The 18,333-nt window shown below is 53.1% G+C and overlaps 1 protein-coding gene across 4 annotated transcripts in view; it reads left to right on the top strand.

Moving 5' to 3' along the window:
- COL27A1 (collagen type XXVII alpha 1 chain) overlaps positions 1-18,333 on the top strand; it is a 133,813-nt gene that overhangs the window by 57,993 nt on the left and 57,487 nt on the right. For all 4 annotated transcript variants that reach the window (XR_004956203.1, XR_004956202.1, XM_036238414.1 and 1 more), the window contains exons 14-21: positions 428-472; positions 8,243-8,296; positions 8,968-9,012; positions 12,219-12,272; positions 13,450-13,503; positions 14,112-14,165; positions 17,021-17,074; positions 17,241-17,294. Coding sequence is in view for 2 of the 4 variants with exons in the window: in XM_036238414.1 (XP_036094307.1) it covers positions 428-472; positions 8,243-8,296; positions 8,968-9,012; positions 12,219-12,272; positions 13,450-13,503; positions 14,112-14,165; positions 17,021-17,074; positions 17,241-17,294 (414 nt within the window). In the remaining 2 variants the exon portion in view is untranslated. The remainder of the gene's footprint in view (positions 1-427; positions 473-8,242; positions 8,297-8,967; positions 9,013-12,218; positions 12,273-13,449; positions 13,504-14,111; positions 14,166-17,020; positions 17,075-17,240; positions 17,295-18,333) is intronic.

Below are 18,333 nucleotides of genomic sequence, written 5' to 3'. Positions count from 1 at the left end.
GTGGCTCTCATCTTAGAGCCTTTACCACTGTGTTATTTCTTTGCACTTGACTTTAGGCAAACTATTTAACCTCTCGTGCCTCAGTTTTGCCATCTTATAAAGTCAGGGTGAAATGAGATCCTCAGAGTTAAGCATCCTGCATATCTTTATTACCCTGATCAGGATTCTGCCTATGCTTTCATACTTACAATTGGAAGATACCAGTCTTGAGAATCCAACCTTCCCATTTTGCAGATGTGGGAAGCCGATGGCAGAAGGAACAAGGGTCTTATCCAAACCTCAGGACAAGCTCAGTAGAGTCACAGGTTAGGAACAAGAAATGATCAACTTGAGCGATTTTACCAGGCGCCCACATGGAGGATGGCACAGAGGGGGTGACCTTAGAGGGAGACAGGGCAACTAACCACCTTGGTCTCTTTATTTACAGGGAGAACTGGGCCTGCCAGGGCCCCCAGGAGTCCCTGGCCTCATTGTAAGTATACAGATGCCTGGGGAGGGGGAGGGCCAAGTGGCAGGATGTGGGGAGTAATTAATAAGTCCTGCTGAAAAGGTCCCTCCCTAATCAAACCCCAGGAGGAGCCAGGGAGAGTACAGACCAGCTTGGGCAGGGGGCCCTGGGAGGAAATCTCTACTCTGTGACCTCAGGCACATCGCCTACCTTCTCTGAGCCCCTTTCTTCATTAGTTGAAGGGGAAGGGTGCTTGGAGCATGAGACTGCCAATGTACTTTCACTGCTCCATGTCCATTGCTCTGCAAGGAAGTCTAGGCAGGTCATAGCATGCACATTCAACAGGTGAGGAGCTTCAGGTCCAGAGGAAGGAAGTGACTGGTAGGAGAGCTGAGGCTCTGGGCCATGCTGGGCAGTCTTCTTCATTCTTTTCTTCTGAGCATTGACTTTGGAGCCCGACCATCTGAGTTCAAGTCTCGGCTCTACCATATCCTGGCTGTGAGACCTACGCCAAGTTATTTACCCTCTCTGAGCCTTAGTTCAGAGATGGGGATGATGGTAGAATCCTCTTGGGGCGGTTAGGAAGATTAAATGAGGCATCACACATACAGTCCTTGCACATGGTCTAGCCCATAGTTAAGTGTGCACTTTGTGGGAAATATTGTTATATTAATTACTGTTTTTGCTACCTGATATGCCCAGGGCTGCACATAGAGAGGTGGGAGGCAATCTGACCTTGACTCAATCCACATTGGGGTAGGCCTTGAGGAGTGCTTCTACTAGCCCAAACTAGGGCCCCCTGCTGGGCCTTCAGAGGGTAAGCCTTGACCTTGAGCCTGACCTCGAAAGCCAGTGAGAGGTCTGAGGCTGGGAGATGACTCTAAGAGCTTCTCCAGCGACTGACGCCCCTTCTGCTCTGTCCCTCTGGCTCATCCCTCGTGAAGATTTAGTCTGGGGCACCATTGAGGGACACAAGCACACTGTTACATAGTATGGCAACTAGGCTGCCAGCTTTGTTCACGCCAACAACTGTGCGGAGAAATTCTGTTCAGAGGGAGGCTGGAGAAGGCCTCAGGGGAGTTGGGCAGCCCTGATGTTCTGGGGAGGCCAGTCCTGGGAAGAGGACACAGAGGGCCTCAGTGGCGATGAGCTCCTGCTCAGGTGAGTGAGGGCAGAACCTGAGTGGGTGGGGGTCGAGGGTCACATCAACTTGGGTCTGAATCCTGGCCTCCCCTCCTCCTGGCTGTGTGGCCTTCAGTTATGGCTTTGTGTCCCGGAATTTCCGGGACCCTCTCCGTGAGATGGGGTCATTGTGCCCACTCTCGTTAGGACCACAGATGTGCATAGTCCAGCCCAGTCTCACGCCTAAGAGGACGGTTCCTGGAATCAGGTTGCCTAGGTTCAAATCCTAGCTCTACTTTTCTAAAGTAGGGATAATGTGGATACCTAACTTGGAGGATTATTGTGAGGATTTAGGAAACTAGTACATATAAAGTGCCTAATACATATTAAGCACTCAAGAAATACTAGTTATAGTAATAATGGTTGATGATGACGATGATAATTTTACATGCATAAGGTATTTTGTGCCTGGTAGCAGTTGTCTAGATTGCTGCATTGAGAAAGATTTCAAAGTCACATTGGAACTTGGTGGGAGAGGATGCTGTGATTAATTAGTGATGCCTGCCTTGGCTTGGGATTAGGACCTGTCAATACATGAGTCATGTGTTTGTCATCCCTGATGTCCTTTGCTGAGCACCTTATTCGGCCCAAGGCACTGACCTAGATACTCTGGAGAAAGAAATCTGTGTTAGAGGTCCTGACTTTATGGGGACTTCCCAAGCCCTCTAGTTCAATTTTCCCTGAGACCAGCAGAGGCTCCTTCTTGGTCATGCAGTCATGAAACTCCAACGTGAACGCCCTGGTGTTAGACATTCCTTCCTGTGGGAGCCTGGTCCATCCTCACAGAGCTTTCATTGTACACATTCTCCTGTGTATTGCGCCTGAGTCATTGTCCTGCCCTGGGAGATGCTGTTCGAGATGTAAAGACGGTCGTTGTCTGTTCTTCCCAAGGCTCCTCCCCCAGGTTATCTGATCCTAATTCCTAAACCTTTTTTGAAGGGATGTTTACATTTCCTACCTGTCATCCTTAGCACATATTGCTCTTTGTGATTGTCCCAGTGCCCACGAGATTGGCTTCTCAGGTGGGCAAAAGTATTGCTTGGGCGAATACACGCAGATTCCGGAGACCGGGACTGCTGTCACTGCCCTGGGCCCTCCCGACCTTTTGCAAAGCTTGTCCCACCTGTGCTGTTTTTTCTCTCCGCAGTTAATGTTGCCAGAGAAAATCTAAGACGCCCAGTGAAATTCGAATTTCAAATGCAATATTTAGAACACATTTATACGAAAATATCCCTCATTGTTTATCTGACATTCAAGTTTAACTGGGTAGTCTGTATTTTTATTTGCTTATTCTGGAAAACCTATTCACAGTGTTTCTTAGGAGAATCCCGTGTGACAAATGGAAAAACTGAGGCTCTTGGTCAAGGGCACACACAAGGCAGGAGAGGACGGAGGCATGATCGGAGGCTGTGTCCCCGATTCCTAATCCAGGGCACTCCTCTTCCTGCTCCCCCCGCTGAGGGATCTTAGCTGGGGCTGAACCCTGGGCATCCCGGCATTTCTCAGATGCTACGCCCCTTGCGATGTCACTTGCCAAAGGCTGACAATTTCTTCCTCATGCCTCCCTCGTGTCCTGTGTCTTTTCCCCACCACGTTCAGCCCTTCTTTGTGCTATTTTAAAATCCCTTTTGCTGCCAAGGTGATGTTCCCCTTCTCCTTGTGCTTTGCAAGTCACAGGGCTGGGCTCCACTCTAGCCCTGGATTTTGGGGAACAGCAACTTCTGTGCCTGGGAGGAGAACACCTCCCCAGAGAGTGGGAGACGAAGGAACTTGAGTTTAAACAGGAGTTAAAGGGGGAGAGGGACCGTGAGTCACCTTCGGTTTCCCACAGGATGTGGGTTTTTAGCTGAGTAAATGGGAATTCCACGTATTGATAATAATTTTAGTGGAGATTCAGATTTATTCAATGCCTTCTGTCTAGTCAGCTGAGGCAATGTGCATGCAGACTGAAGCCAGAACTTTCCTTGTTCCCCAGGTCTTTGCAGCCAGGAGGAAGGGCGAGGGAGGACAGACTAACATTTATGGAGAGTCAGTCTGCTCTGTGTGTGTTTGACATGCGTTAGGCTGTGGGAGCCTGGAGGTACTCGAGGCAGGCTGTGGCACTCTGGTCGCCCAGATGGGGAGGCTGGGACTGAAGCTGCTAGCCTTAGACTTGTAACTTAGGCCTGTGTGGCCCCCTGCAGCCTCTGAGGTGAGACTGCCTCTAAACAGCTCCCTTTGAGTAATCGAAACGCTTTGGGCGGCTCTCAAGAAAAGTGTGCCTGATTCTGGAATCTGTTCAACAAAGATATCTGTCTTTTTCATTTTGAGTGACACAGAAGGAATTTGGCTCCTCCATTTGCTGAGACTCAAAGAATAAATGACCTGGCAAAACCCAACATGTGGGGTATAATGGACAAGCCCACCGTATTCTGGCACTAAATGACCATCTGGCTTTGTTTCCTTGTCTATGAAGCAAGGTCTGGAACCCCACTAACTGACATTGACTGAACCCTCATGTGCAGGGCCCTGTGCTAAGTACTTGATTATCACAGCAAGCCTCTGAGGGTAGGGAGCGGAATTTCCATTGTACAGCTAAGGAGACTGAGCTCAGAGAGGCTGGGGCACCTGTTTAAGGTCACATAACCAATAAACAAGACCTGGGCCTGTGCGCACAGCTCACATTCTTCACCATCGCAGTACGTGGCCAGCTCCATGTGACTTCTGTGCCAACTGGAGACGGCAGATGTGTGAGGGCATGGACTGGCAATGCCAGGGGCTGTTCCGTGTGAGAGACGGTGCTTATGAAGGCCACACAGGAGCCAGGACTGGCCGCAGCCCCTAGGTCCCAGTCCCCAAGCTTGGGACCCTCAATTAGAGTTTCTAGAAAGAGGCCTGTTGCCTTCAAAGGCAGTTCCAGGAAACGCTGCAGCCAGAATTTTCCCTAGAGGCTTCATAAATGCGACTGTGTACATTTCTTTTTCACCCATTAATTAGGCCACTTTTAGTGGCCCCTCTGGGGCATGGGGCAGGAGGTGGCCACATACACACGCACACAAATGGTCGTCAGTGTGGAAAGGGCTAGGGGTGAAAGCCACGTGGGGCTCTGAGACTTGACAGCAGGGGCCTGACCTGGCCCAGGGAAGAGACGTGATGCTGGTGCTGTGGGAAGAAGGATAAATGGCCCTTAACAACGTGAGCACAGGGCAGAACTCTCTCAGTGTAGGAAACAGTGGCCAAGGATGTCACAGCTATAGAGAGACAGCAGGGCAGCAGGGTGAGCTGTGTGAGAGGGAGGGAGGCCCTGCCAGCACCTCTGCCATGAAGGGCGGGCACCGGAAGCACCCCAGGTTTCCTTTCAGGAGTCCCTGGCGAACCCCATGGCATACATCAAAGGAGCAGAACTCGTATCTATTTCTGCATCTGAAGCCTGTCCTCAGGCCCTGTCACTTATAAGTGACAGCAATGAGGAAAGGCATCCTTGGGTTTCTTATTGAGATAAACAGAGTTGATCCAGGGCTAGTGATCATGGACTGTAGGGCCAGCCAGCCAGACAGACCTGGGTTCTGGCCCTCCCTCCACCCCCCATCCTTATTTAGTCTTGGGCAAGTAGCTTCGCCTCTCCCTAAGCCTCAGTTTTCTTATCTGTAAAACGGAACGGGACTAAGAATTGTGCTGACCTCATGGGGTTACTGTGAGCAGTTGGCGAGTGTCTGAGCTGCCCACACTGTTCCTGGCACAGGTAATCTCTTGCTAAGAAGGATCTGACGAGACTTTGGAGTGCCGAGCGTGGTGTCTGGCACACAGTAGGAGCTCTGTAAATAGATGCAGATGCGGTTGGTAGCCTTTTCGGTGGGAGCCAGAAAGATGAGGGCAAAGTGTGTAGAGCGGTGTCTGGGAACTTAGGCAGAAGTGGAAACAGGATCCAAAATAAGGGCGTTACCCATTGTTCTTTCTCGTGGGCACACAACATTCTGTGTGTCGCTCGGCCAGGCTGCTCACGAGGGTGTCTAGTGCGGAGCAGACTAGTGCTCTTCTCTCTGTACGGGGAGCAAAGTGGCCTGGAGTTTCCTCTGTTCTTCCCCTAAACACGTTGCTAGCCCACGGCGGGGTCCCACCGACATGGGGAACGCCTGCCCTAAGCGAGCGCCACCTGGTCCCTGCGTCCCCTGCAGCCAGAGTCCCTTTCCCACGATTCCCTGCCCCACCACACACAGACCCCTTTGGAGAGGCCTGCAGAGGCATCGCCTGGGGGGTGTGGTGCTGCCGCGGCTCCTCGTGGCCCCACGCAGGCGTTCGTCACTGAGTTCAGTCCCCACACAACAAGCCGCCTTCAGCCTGGAGTGGGAAAGAAGGAGCCTGTGTTCCCGGAGCCGCTGCTGGTCCTCTGCCCGCACCGGGGCCCCGTTGGAGCCAGTGTGCCAGCAGGGCCTGCTCTGTTTATTTGTGCACCACGGGGAAGTTGGGGTACACCGCCCCCTCACTCCCTTCATCCAGGAAAAGAGAGGGAGAGCAAAGTCACTGAAGTGGCTCGCTGAAGTGCTGTTCTCTGAGAGGCCGGCTTGTCCTCTGACTCCAGCCTCTCCCCGACCAGCCTCCCTGATTCCAGCCTCTTCACCCCCTTCACTTCGTCCTCTCCAAGAATTGCCTAGACGCCCTAGAGGTGAACTGCCTCCAGCTCTGCCCGGCTCTATTTGCTCAAGCCCTAACCTCTCAGGGCCTTAGTTTCCTCATATGTAAAATGGGGACGGATCTTCGAGGGCTGGTGTGAGGAATCATTGAGTTGACGCGTGTAAGGTGCTTAGCACAGGGCTTAGCAACCAGTGTTGTTCTTATTACTGTTAGCGCCTATTAAGCAGACACCCCTTGTTCTCGATGAGAAGATTGCTTCGTAGCAACTGAAAGCAGATTTTCTTAGCAAAGGCTCCACTAGAAGGTTTGGTTTGACCCAGTGAGGTGGGAATCCTGAGGTTCAGAGAGGGAAAGTGTTTTGCCTAAGATCTCACGGCCAGTCCATGGCAGGGCCACAGGCAGCCTGAGGCATCTGCCTCGGCTGACCTTGTCATTCCAGTAGGGTGGGGGGTGAGAATTGGCATCGACTCAGCCAGGCCATGCTCCTGGCTGTGACCTCTGTACGGTCCCTCTGTCCCTCTCCTTCGGGCAGTCCACTGCACAGGCCCTTTGGCTCTTATGCAGGCGGCAGGCAGGAATGTGAGTTTTCATTCTCTGCCCAGCCTCCTTCCAGGTCGTCTCCAGGAAGCGCCAACAGAAACTTATTCTTGAGCCTGGTTACCTGGGGGCAGCCTTTGTTTCTCTATTGCTTCAGAATACTGTCCAGGGGCCTCCATGGAGCCTGACTCAGGGACGTGGGAAACTGAGGCCCAGAGAGGTCTAACACATTGATTGACTCACCCAGCAGCCAGACACATACATAGATCTGTCATAGAGGATGGAAAAGGAAGAGGAGAGAACATGTTCAAGGGCTTCCTTTCTCTGGGCATGGGCTTAATATTATGGCCATGGCTGTGGGCAGTAGTGACAGGGATGAAGTGGGGAGATTTGAGAGGAAAAGGGTAGGCTTATTTAGAGAAAGTCCAGTCACTTTATAAACCTTGTTTTCTTGCCTTGGCACTACGGACACTTTGGGGCAGAGAATTCTTTGTTGTGGGAGGCTAGCCTGGACATTGTACAATATTTAGCAGCATCCTTGGCCTCTGTCCACTAGATAGATGCCAATAACATTTCTTCAGCTACGACAACCAAAAATGCCTCCAGATAGTTCCAAATACTTTATACATTAAGTTCATAACTCTTCAAAACAACTCCAGAAGGTACATAGTAGAGCTAATCCCCATTTGTTAGATGAAGAAACTAAGGCACAGAAAGGTAACCACCCCTCCACCCTAGATCACACAATGAGTGAGCAGCAGAGGAGAGGTGAGACCAGGTGGTCTGGCTTTGACGTACACTGAGGTACTGCCTCCCCGCTCCCCAGGGTCTGGAAACTTTGCTGTTTCCACCTGGGACAATGTGAGCTGATCTGAAAGTAGGTCTTCGACCCGTGGTCCAGCATCTTACCATTTGACTGGGTCTGTCTCCAACTCCTGGGTGTCTGATTGACAGCCCCACTCCTTCCTTGCTGCCTTCCCTAAGAGATGGCAGAGCTTCTGGGAAGCAGAAAGCACCTTCCCCTCACTAAGCTAGAAGAATCGAAGCCCCAGTGTCTGCTCATTTAACGTTTACAGCAGCTTGCTTAGGGGGAAGGATCATTGTCCCCATCTTATAGATACTTATAGAGGTGGAGGTCTGAAGGAGTCAGACGAAAAGCCCTGAGTCTCTGAGCTAGTATGAGAGGTAAAGAATCTAATAGGGAATAGAGAGATCTAATCTCTAATATGATATGGAAAGAAGGCTGAGGGAGGGGCGACAATCAAGAAATGGCCTTTGGAAGGGACTGATGTGAAATTTATTCCAGCCCTTCAGTGGAAGTAAACAGACCGAAGAACGTTCCTAATTCCCAGAACCATCCAGTGGGGTTATGTTCTTGGAAGCCCAGCTCTGGGAACCACCCCCCCCGCAGGCTGGCCTCCTGTGGGCCACCTCTCACGGCATCCTTTCTCCTTCTCTTCCCAGGGCGACATGGGAGCGTTGGGTCCGATTGGCTACCCAGGACCCAAAGGCATGAAGGTAAAAATGACCATTCTCCATTCCAGGCTTTGTTGCAGCCAGGCACCACCTGACCCATTTCAGCCCAGAAGGAAGGGTGCTCTGACACGATGTTGGGAGACGAAAGGATGGGGGTACTCTCAGAGGGGCGCTGGGGTGGAAGCAGGCAGGTCAGGAGCTTGGTCCTTCTCAGGCCTGAGAGCCAGTCACATCTATGTCTCTAATGCCAGACATCCTTATTGGACGGCAGTCCTGCATCTGAGTATGAGTCTGACTGGGTTCTAGACCTAAGGGCACTGAAAGTCCAGTGGAGGTCATCACCAGGGACATGGGAACTGTGATGGCAAATCAGCACCCTTGGTGGGATGGGCATGCCAGAGACAGATGGGCTACGACTGCTAGGACCACATTCTGGGATGACTCCGTTTGGCCGACACCGCTCGGTAGGCCCGCCTCTCCCTATCGGCACTCTTTTTCCCTGGATCGTCCAGTGCTGTGGTTCATGAGTCAACCGCCCCTGCTCATGCTCCTTCAGTCGACACCATTAGCCCTTTTACAGATGAGAGAACTGAGCCCTGGGCAGGGGCATCTAGCAGGGGGCGCTCACGGCAAGTCAGGGTGTAAGCCAGGGCTCCTGACCTCGGTGGATTCCAACCTCCCTCACAGCTGGACCCTGGCTTTTTGTCTTGCAGGGACTGATGGGAAACATGGGGGAGCCCGGACTGAAAGGTGATAAGGTGATCTGAATACTCCCTTATTGCACTGTGTTTTATCTGCATGCGACCCCCCTCCGCCTTGGTGCTGCTGCTGACTTCTCGCCAGGTCCACTCCCCTACCCTCCTCCTGCCTCCCCTCTGCCCTTCCCCCCAACTACATCTGTGCTCCCCAGCTTCTTCCTTGTACCTCTGGGCAGGGCTCAGGCAGATGGTTATGGGGGCAGGCGGATGTCGGCAGATAGAGCATGGGGGACTGTCGAGGCACGGGCAGGGTGTAAAGCAAGGCAGATGTCAAAATTCAGAGACCAAAGCCGAGGTCAAAGCCGTGGAATGAAGAGGGTGGGAGCAGGGGACAAAGGGCAAAGCGTTGCTGAGATGATGGGCCCCAGGGCAGGTATGATGTGGGGTCCAGAGACCTCTCTAGGCGGAGGAGAAAACAAATTCATGTAAACCTCCCGGGTTGGAATTGGGAACCCATCCCAGAGAGCGCGCAGTCTGAAGAGGCAACAGGAAAGCCAGGACGGGACCCTGAGCGCCTGCCCCGATTTCTTCCCGGCTGCCATGGTGAGGCCGCCCTTGCCAGATGTGCTCTGCACGGCCCTGCCACTGAACTCTCACTGTCTTACCCCGTGCCAGAGCAGAGCTGGAAGTGGGTAGGTGGGTCTCCAGGGCCCAGAGCTGGCAGCACCCGGCCTGGATCATGCGGCACCTGAGTGTCGTTGACGTGAGGGTGGGGGGCGGCGCGGGTTGTGCTCTGCCCTGTGGCTGTCTTCCGGCCCTTCCCCCTTAGTCTTTTGACAAACCAAGCACCTCAAGGGGGTGTGGGAGGGCTTTCGGGCAGCATCTACGTTTCCACGAGCCTGAGTGGATGAGAGGCCAGGCTCCTTCTGCGCCCGTCTTTAGATGACTCTACTCCCAAACTGGAGTAACAGGAACAGGTATGAGTGCTGGGCACCATTCGGGTGCTCTGTGGGGATTAACCCGTCCACCCCGCAACCCCGCTGTGAGATAGGAAGCTTGCCTGAGGCCGCACAGCTGGTATGTAGCATCAGGATTCAAACCCAGGCACCTGCCTTCAGACACCTCAACCAGAAGACCCCCTCCTCCAGTGCCTGCATTTCACAACCGGGGAAGCAGACCCCAAGAGAAGAGATTTGTCAAAAGACACTCAGCGATCTATGGGTCTCCTGGACTGCTGGGCTGCAATGGGCACAGCCAGATTGTCTTACGCCCCCCGCCTCCCACCTTGGGTAGCCAGGGGTGTGATAACCCCAGACCTTTCTCCATCTGTTTCCACCTCTTTCACCTCCTATTGTTCTACCCAAGCCTCCAGCTGCATCCCCTCGGCTCCGCCCTCTGGCACTGCCCTGCTGGCTGCTGAGCCTTCCTTTCCAGCCCTCCCTCTGGAGATGGAGGGGCTTTCTGCTGGAGGTGGGGGCTTTCCCACAGCTACCTGTTTACACTGAGGTGGGAGACATCGGCTCTCCAGAAATGTTGAAGTCATGGATGAGGGAGAAATGGCTGTCGAGGCAGTGAGCTTTTTATAGGCTCTTAGGCAGAGCTGGCCTCCAGCTCACTGTTTCTTCAGAAACATGGAAATAAATGTGTTACATGGAACTCTGCTGGCTTGCTGACTGGCGGTGCCTGGGACATTCAGAGATGTGAAAGCTTGGAAAAGAAAAAAGAGAAGGAGGAAATTATTCCCCTGCCCATAGTTTTCAGGAGAATCAAATAAGTCTTTAGGGTTGGCGGGGGAAAAAAAAAAAAAAGAAGAAGAAAAGAAGAAATCTCTTTTTCTGCCCCTTTGGCTGGGGCGGGGTCTTAATGTTCTGATCAGCCCCTCTCCCCCCACCTCCCACCCCTCGGCCCTTCGCTGGGATGACAGAGCCATCGCTGCATGTTCTGTGGTCTTCCTGCCTAGAATGTTAGATTTTCCATGATCCAGCCTGGCCTCGGTCCCACTTACAACCACTTGGCTCCCTCTCCCTCTGCGGAGGCACATTCCGGAACCAAGACGCCTGCTCCAGGGTCAGCCTTCTCCAAATCTGTTGTCCCGATTTCTTAGGTGCCTTGTAAAACTTTTTTTTTTTTTTTTACCCCCACACTCCTTTGGACATTAAAAAAAAAAAAAAAAATGTTCTTTGGTTCCTAAAACTGAGATGTGGTACAGGATCTTCCAAATCGGAAAAACTAAAGTTAAGTCGCAAAAAGAATTTTTTTTTTTTTTCAAATTCTGGCTTTTGTTCTACCAAGGAAGTTCTTCTGCCGGGTCTCGGCTGCACGGCGTGGATTCTCTAAGATTCTCTATCCTTCCTGCGTTTTTCTCCCCTTTCTTCCAACTGCTCCCAAGGCTATGAATGTTTTCTGAGCTGGGGCCGATGTGCTGTTGGTAATGTGTCCGCCATGGAAAGCTGGAAAGGATGAGGGCTGTGCGAGGTGGTTCCAGCTCTAAGGAGAAACGTCTCCTGATCTCATGCTGCAACAGCTCGTTTATCAAGATGTGGCTGAAAACTGGGAGGGAGCAGAAGAGAACCTCCGAGAGCCAGAATCGGTATCACAAGCCTGTGCAACACGTCATCTTCGAAAAGAAACACACAGACCTAACTCGAGAGCAGTTGGCTCTCTGTGTACACACAGTCTTAACAAGCCAGGTGCTCTGGGTTCTCAGGCTCTAGCGGATGAAAAGCAGCTAGTTAGAAGCAGACCGAAGCTGATTGCTGGCGTGGAAACTCCCACGGAAGGAGGAAGTGACAGCTCACGGCCTGGTGGCGGAGAGCATCGAGCAACAGATGCAAGTGCTCAGAACCCGCAGACATGCGGGACCATCTCGCAGGCCGCGCTCACCCCTGTGTGGCATCAGCTGACGGACGAAGAGAGTGAAGAGTCAGGAAATGCTTCCTTTGACCCACGAGTGTCAGTTCTGCCGGAAAGGACAGGTGACCTTAGGCAATTTAGCTTCGGTTCGTACAGTTCTCAGCCAGCTGAGCAACCCCAGGTAGATCTGCAGTCAGACTGGCCGATTCCCCCCCGCCGTTCCCCAGGGACTGCCTTCCCTACTCAGGCCTCCCTGCCCTTTACGCTAACAAGGCTGCTGCTGGTTACTTCGCAAACACACTTTGGGAACAGGCTCGGCAAAGCCGCACCTTGCCAGTGGGTCTGGAGGTGGGGAAGGCTTCCGGAACCCGCTGTGCCCTCTATCGTAACCTTCTTTGCTGGTGTGTATTTAGGGTGAACAAGGGGTTCCAGGTGTGTCAGGAGATCCCGGATTCCAAGGAGACAAGGTAATTGCGATAGACTCTCTCTGCCCCGTGTGGTGCTCTTCTCTGTGCCCGGCTTCCTTTCCTGGGGACCGGCATGGGCCAGGACCCACCCAAGAGAGCTTCCTTTCAAACGATCCTGCTTCTCTGTTCCTACGTTATTCCCAGGTCCCCAGCCTCTTCCCTTCCAGTCTGCCTCACTGCCTCACTGCTCTGCTCTGTGCTCACAAACTATCTATGGCTCCCTACTGCTCCCAGAACGACGTCTTGGCTCCTCACCCCAGCACTCTGGCACCCAGTGAGCTGGCCCCTCTGACACTTTCTTGTCCCTTGTCCTTACGGCCCTGTGCCCAGCCTCACTGAACTGCCCACTGACCCTCTAGGCTTTGCACACACAGCTGCCTCGCCTGGCACATCGTCTGCCCAGCCTCTGCCCAGCCCGGCCCTTCTCCACCTTTCAGGACCCTGCTCAGATGCCATTTCCACCTCCCTGTTCAGGACATGGTTGTTCCCTGTTCTGAGTGGCTTGAGAAGCCTGTCTGTCCCTCACCTGTGGCAGCACCTTTCTCCCCTGGTTGATGGGGACTCATGTTCAGCCCCTGCCAGACAGCATGTTCCCTAGGGATACGGCCCCAGACTGCCCTGGTGCAGTCGGTTCAGTGTCCTGCACAGAAGAGTGAACATTTAGGGCACGTTCGAGTGAGTGAGTGAGTGAGTGAGTGAGTAACTGGCCTTACTAGCTGATGAACCGAGGCAGCCTGCCGAAGCCGGCTCCTCTTTGCCTACGTCCCGCACCATGTGGCCGTGTCTGGACCTCGCCCCGCCAGTCACTGAGGCCTATATGTTGGCCAGCTCTCCCTCTTCCTCTTCCCTCTCTCCTGGCTGGCCTGTCCTGACCCAGCCTCGGTGTCTCTGGGTTGCCAGCCGCGCAGGCTGCGCTGCTGCTCCTGGGCCTGTCTCCAGACTTCCCCAGGCATAAAGGGCACTGCTGTGCCTGCTGGAGCCTGGGTTCTAGGGTGACCTAGAGGACAGGGGTGCAGAGCTAGCGCTTTTCCCCGCAAGCGGGGAAAGTGAGGGAGGAGCCCATCCTCCCCAGAGGCAGGTGTTCTCCAGGCTTCAGGCTGGCAAGGATGACTGAGCAGCTGTTCATCTGACTATTTCTATTCCTCGCTAACCCCGGCCTGCTCTGGGTCTTTTCTAGGGGAGCCAGGGATTGCCAGGGTTCCCAGGTGCACGGGGGAAGCCAGGGCCCCTGGTAAGTACCTTCTGCTCCAAGACCCCCAAACCTCACACTCTCCAAATAGTTGTCCAGGACCCCACTTCCTCTTGCAGCAGCCCTAGGTGGTGAGCAGGGCAGGACGGGAATGGAGGAAGATTCGCTCACTTTAGAGATGAGGACGCCGAGGCCCAGAGGGGCAGGAACTTTCTAGCATCATAGATAGGCCTCAGTCACTGGCAGAGCTCTGAAGAGAGCCCCGGGTTTCAAACAACAGTAACGCCATTAATAATATCAGTGGGCATTGTTTATTTATTGAATATTACTGTGTATCAGATCCTTCTTGTACTGCATCTCTTAGAAGGCTGACAACTACCCCAGGGCTTAGAGAATTCTTATTGCTCCCATTTTACAGATGGGGAAACAGGTTCCACAAGGTGAAGTGCCTTGCCCAGGATCCCACGGCTAGTAAGTGTAGAAGGTGGGGTTTGAACAGTAGTAGCGCCTTCTAGCTGTCTAGGCGGATTGCATTCATATGCTCCTGAGCTTGTCCAACCATCCACGACCAAGGGGTTAAAATAAGGGGTCGGGTGAAAGGTGAGCCCTCATTTACCCCTGCCTCCCTTGCAATCTCTTCTTTTCCACAGGGCAAAGTTGGAGACAAAGGATCCCTTGGATTTCCTGGGCCACCTGGACCCGAGGTACGTGCTGCCCTATTTCTCTGGCTACAACAGGGACTGGGCAGTGTCTTTGGGAAACCAAGGTCCAGAGATAGGAAGATGCTTGCCTGAGGTCACATAGTAAATGAGGGATGGGGCTGAGGATAGAAATTCTGAGATTAGCAGTCTTTCCTTTTCTGCCTCTGCCCCTTTTAAGTGGCAATAGGACAGAAGCTGGCTCAGAGACCCCCCTCCAGCTTTGTGAACATCTTTACAGTTTCCAGAACAACTACCAGGAGATCCCTCTGGACCCTTACAAGGAATTCCCCACATTCTCTCCTTGAGGTTTGAGGCATCTAACTCCTCTGAGCTCTGAGATTTTTCCAACCTCTCAAACCCACCCTGAAAAAGTTCAGAGCTCAGAGCTCCCAGGTATATGAGAAGCAATAAGCAAATGTAAAATTCTGGTGTCTGAATGGAGAATGAGAAATAATGAAGGATGGACATGGCAATTAATATAATAGTTCTAGTTAAGTAAGTAGAACCTGTGAGTTTCTGATCCACATGGGAATTAGCATGGATTTACTAAATGTTCCTCAATTGGCGTCACATACGATGGAGCAAGGCAGATGGGGGAGCTGTTTTTGGCCTCCTCTCTCTCATTTGGGGACTTTCTCTAGAGAAAAGAGTGAGCAGTGCCAGGCCATTGTCTGTCCAGGATCACCAGCACCCAGGTCCTCTGGGGGTCTCAGCTAACCCCAGCCAGAGGCCCACCCACCCTCAACTCCCTGGCCTGGGGCCTTGCTCATCTGTGGGTCTTGGAGACAAAAGTCTGGCTCTGCCAGGTGCTCCAGACCCTTTCAAAGACCACTCGTGGTAACACCCAGATGGATGAGGGAATGTTTCCTGAAAGAGTCAAGTTCTTACTTTCCACTGTTTTGACTTTGGCCATGACACAGTCTATCTTTAGACAAATGGAGTTGGCCTCTCTTCCATGGCCCTGATTTCTCCCCCTAGTCACTGTGGAAAAAGACTTTCCTGAGAGTCCGTGTTTTCCCAGCAGCCTGGCCAGTGAGGGTGGGAAGCATGCTCCCTCACAGTTATTAGGCTCCACCTCATGCCAGGAGGCTGTGTGTAGCATCTTCAGGGCGAGGACTTGTTGACTGCCCACCAAAGTGTGAGGGAGGCATTGCTACCACCAGGTTACACAGGAGGAAAGTGAGTCGCAGAGCAGGGAAGTGACTTCTTCGGCACCACTGCTACTTGTAGCCAGCGAGGCCCACTTTGGCGCTCTGCTGGGTCTCTGGAACCATCTGCCTCTCCCAGCTTTGTGTTCTGTTTGGATTGGCTGACTCAGAAGATGGCTCTGCTTAGCTGAGGACAGAAGCCGATGAGCATGTCAGCGCCTTCCTGAGTCTTTGCTTCTTTTCCCGGAGACCATGGGTGAGAGCCCCAACTTTCTAGCCCCAGCACGAATTATCTCTTTGACACATCTGTGGGCCTGACCGTGTGAGCATCAGAATTTGATCAGCGTCCTCATTGCCAAGTTCTCCCTGGAGATGGTCCCATCTCAAGCAGACTTGTTTTCCCAGGACACAGATAGAGATTTTTTTATTGAGCACTTACCAGGCATCAGGGGCTGAGCTAAGTGCTTTGCTTACATTATTCCCTTTCAGCCTTAGAATGGCCACCATTTTACAGATGAGGAAGCTGAGACCCAGAGAGGCTCAGGAACTTGCCTGGGGTTACACAGTGAGTCGGCGATGCATGGGATGTATAGCCACTCGTTCTGAAGAAAAAGACATGGGGCTTCAGCTACCTGTGTTAGCTCCAAATTCAAGACCGATCTTGCCTTTGCCAATGAGAAAGATGGGAGGACGTTTGAGCTGAAATTTAATGGGAATTACCATAAGGTGAAAAAATGCACCTTATGAAGGCAAGATGGGAGAGGGCATTTTTGTCTCAGGGAATCATATATAAAAGACTTTGGTTGTAGCTGGCAGGAGACTGAGAGAGTAGTGAAGCAGCCCCCAAAGTGAATGGGGTTCTAAGCTGAATTAACAGACTTATTACACCTAAAGCAGGGAAGGGGGTGTTCCTATACTTGCCTGTGTTTGTCAGTTTGGACACAGAGAAGCATAGACGTCCCGGTGATGACCAATTAGAGGCCGCCAGGCCTTACCCTCTGACTTAGAAACCGTTGAAGGGACGGAGAAGGGAAGGCTTCTGGGAATGGAGTAACTGGTCTCCAGAGTATTCATAGACTGCTGTGGAAAGTGGGACCCCCTTCTGCTTTGTGGGGCCAAGAAGGGCAGCACGACGTTGTTGAGGGGGAAGAGAGGGGATTCAGCTCCACGTCAGGAAGAAGCTTCCACTGCCAAGTCATCAGCGTGGGAAGGGCTGGTCTAGGAGCAGTGAGCCGCCGGCATTGGAGATGTAAGACAGAGTCCACACCTGGCCAGGATGTAGTGAGCATTCAGCTTCGAACTGGAGGCGCTGAGAGCGATCACATCGGCGCTTTTCAAGACTTTCAAAGTCACAGCAACGTACTCACACCTACAGGATCCCTACAATCAAAGGATGATACTTGTCAGAGCAGACGGTGGCTGGCTCTGGGCCCTGGCTGCTTCAGGCCAGGACTTGAAAAATTCTGGGTTAGATGACCTTGTATGTACTTGATCTTATGCGAAGGACCTTCCTGCATTGTGGCATTTAATTTTCTCAGCAACTCTTTAAGGTGTAGGACTGGTACCTCCATTGCTGTTTTAGAATTAGGAGCAGGGCAATCGACTGACCTGCCCAGGGTCACAACCCTCGCAGGATTGGATGGAAACCCAGGTTGGCCCACTTCCCTTCACAGTCCCCATGAGTGACCTCTGATCTCTGCTTCCCCTCAGGGATTCCCCGGAGACATTGGCCCCCCTGGAGACAACGGCCCAGAAGGTGTGAAGGTGAGTCTCTGCCTCTGGCGGCTCCAGCTGAAGAAGTGGACAGCTCTGCAGAAAGCACAGGCCCCCAGGGCTGGCTACTTGGCTTGGAGGTCGGGGGAGTTTTGCCAGCTTGTGATGGAGATGGAGGTGCCACCTTTGTGACCCCTTTTCATTCCCTTCTCACCAGGGTAAGCCTGGAGCTCGAGGCCTGCCGGGACCCCGTGGGCAGCTGGGGCCGGAGGTGAGACCATCTGCCTGCTCCCCTGCCTACCTTCCTCCAACCCCCAGCCTGCTCTGTCCTGGGTTCTGGAACCAGGACCTCAGTCAGAACTAGCCCAGGTCTGCCTCAGGCTCAGCCTCTAGCTCATTCCTGTCCGCCCTCCCTGTGACCCTTCCAGCAGCCTTCTCTGCCCTGGCCTGGCAGCTGGGCCACTCCTTCCGTCCACTATACCCCATGGCACCCCAATGATCTGGAGTTTCCTGCTCATGGTGGCGCAGTTTATCAGGGCATTAATGTGGGAAGGTAGGAATTGTCAGCTCCATTTCACAAGTGTAGCCCTGAGACTCACAAGAGTGACGAGATTGCATCGGGTCCCATGGTTAGTGTCAGGCAGGGCCAGGATTCGAACCCAGGTCTGCTTGAGCCCAAAGCCTGTGGAGCCCATGACATAGACCCTATGCTGTTAACTTACGGGCTCCTGGGAGCTGCCTGGGGTATCTTCATAGAATCACGTGACTTGCACAGCTAGTAAGTGGTAGAGAGAAGATCTGCACATTTACTTACACATGACGAAGGGGTTTGGCAAGGTCCCTACAGGCCTGTTAGAGAGCCAGCCCATGAGCTAGCCCCAGATTTTGCCCCTGCATTGAGGCGCTTCACCACCCACCTTGGATCCAGGACCCTGTGACACATAGCCTCTGGTGAGGGTGCAGAGGCCCAGTCTCGCCGTGACCACAGGCGGCATCCAGCTGGCTCGGTCTGGCGGTGGCCCAGTATTGCTGTGGGAGCTGCCACGTGGGGCTGCTTTCCTGGAAGCTGCGGCGGCGAGGGGAGCTCTGGAGGGGGCCCCACGGTCAGGCCCGGCATGCCGCAGGGACCGGTTTGAAGGCTGCCTGGGCCTGTGGGAAGGACTGGAGATTCTCCATGAGCCAGATGTGGGAAGAGAGGGGAGAGGAGGGAAAAATGACTCCGGCCACGTGCTTCCAACTACACTCACGTCACCACCACTCAACATGCCTGCGACTTGCTCCCGTCTTCATCGATTCGGTCATTCACTCAT

This window comes from Rousettus aegyptiacus, unplaced genomic scaffold (genome assembly GCF_014176215.1).
Source record: "Rousettus aegyptiacus isolate mRouAeg1 unplaced genomic scaffold, mRouAeg1.p scaffold_m13_p_3, whole genome shotgun sequence".
Lineage (NCBI taxonomy): Eukaryota > Metazoa > Chordata > Mammalia > Chiroptera > Pteropodidae > Rousettus > Rousettus aegyptiacus.
Note: the sequence above shows the minus strand (reverse complement) of the source record. Positions and strands in the feature narration are given on the sequence as shown.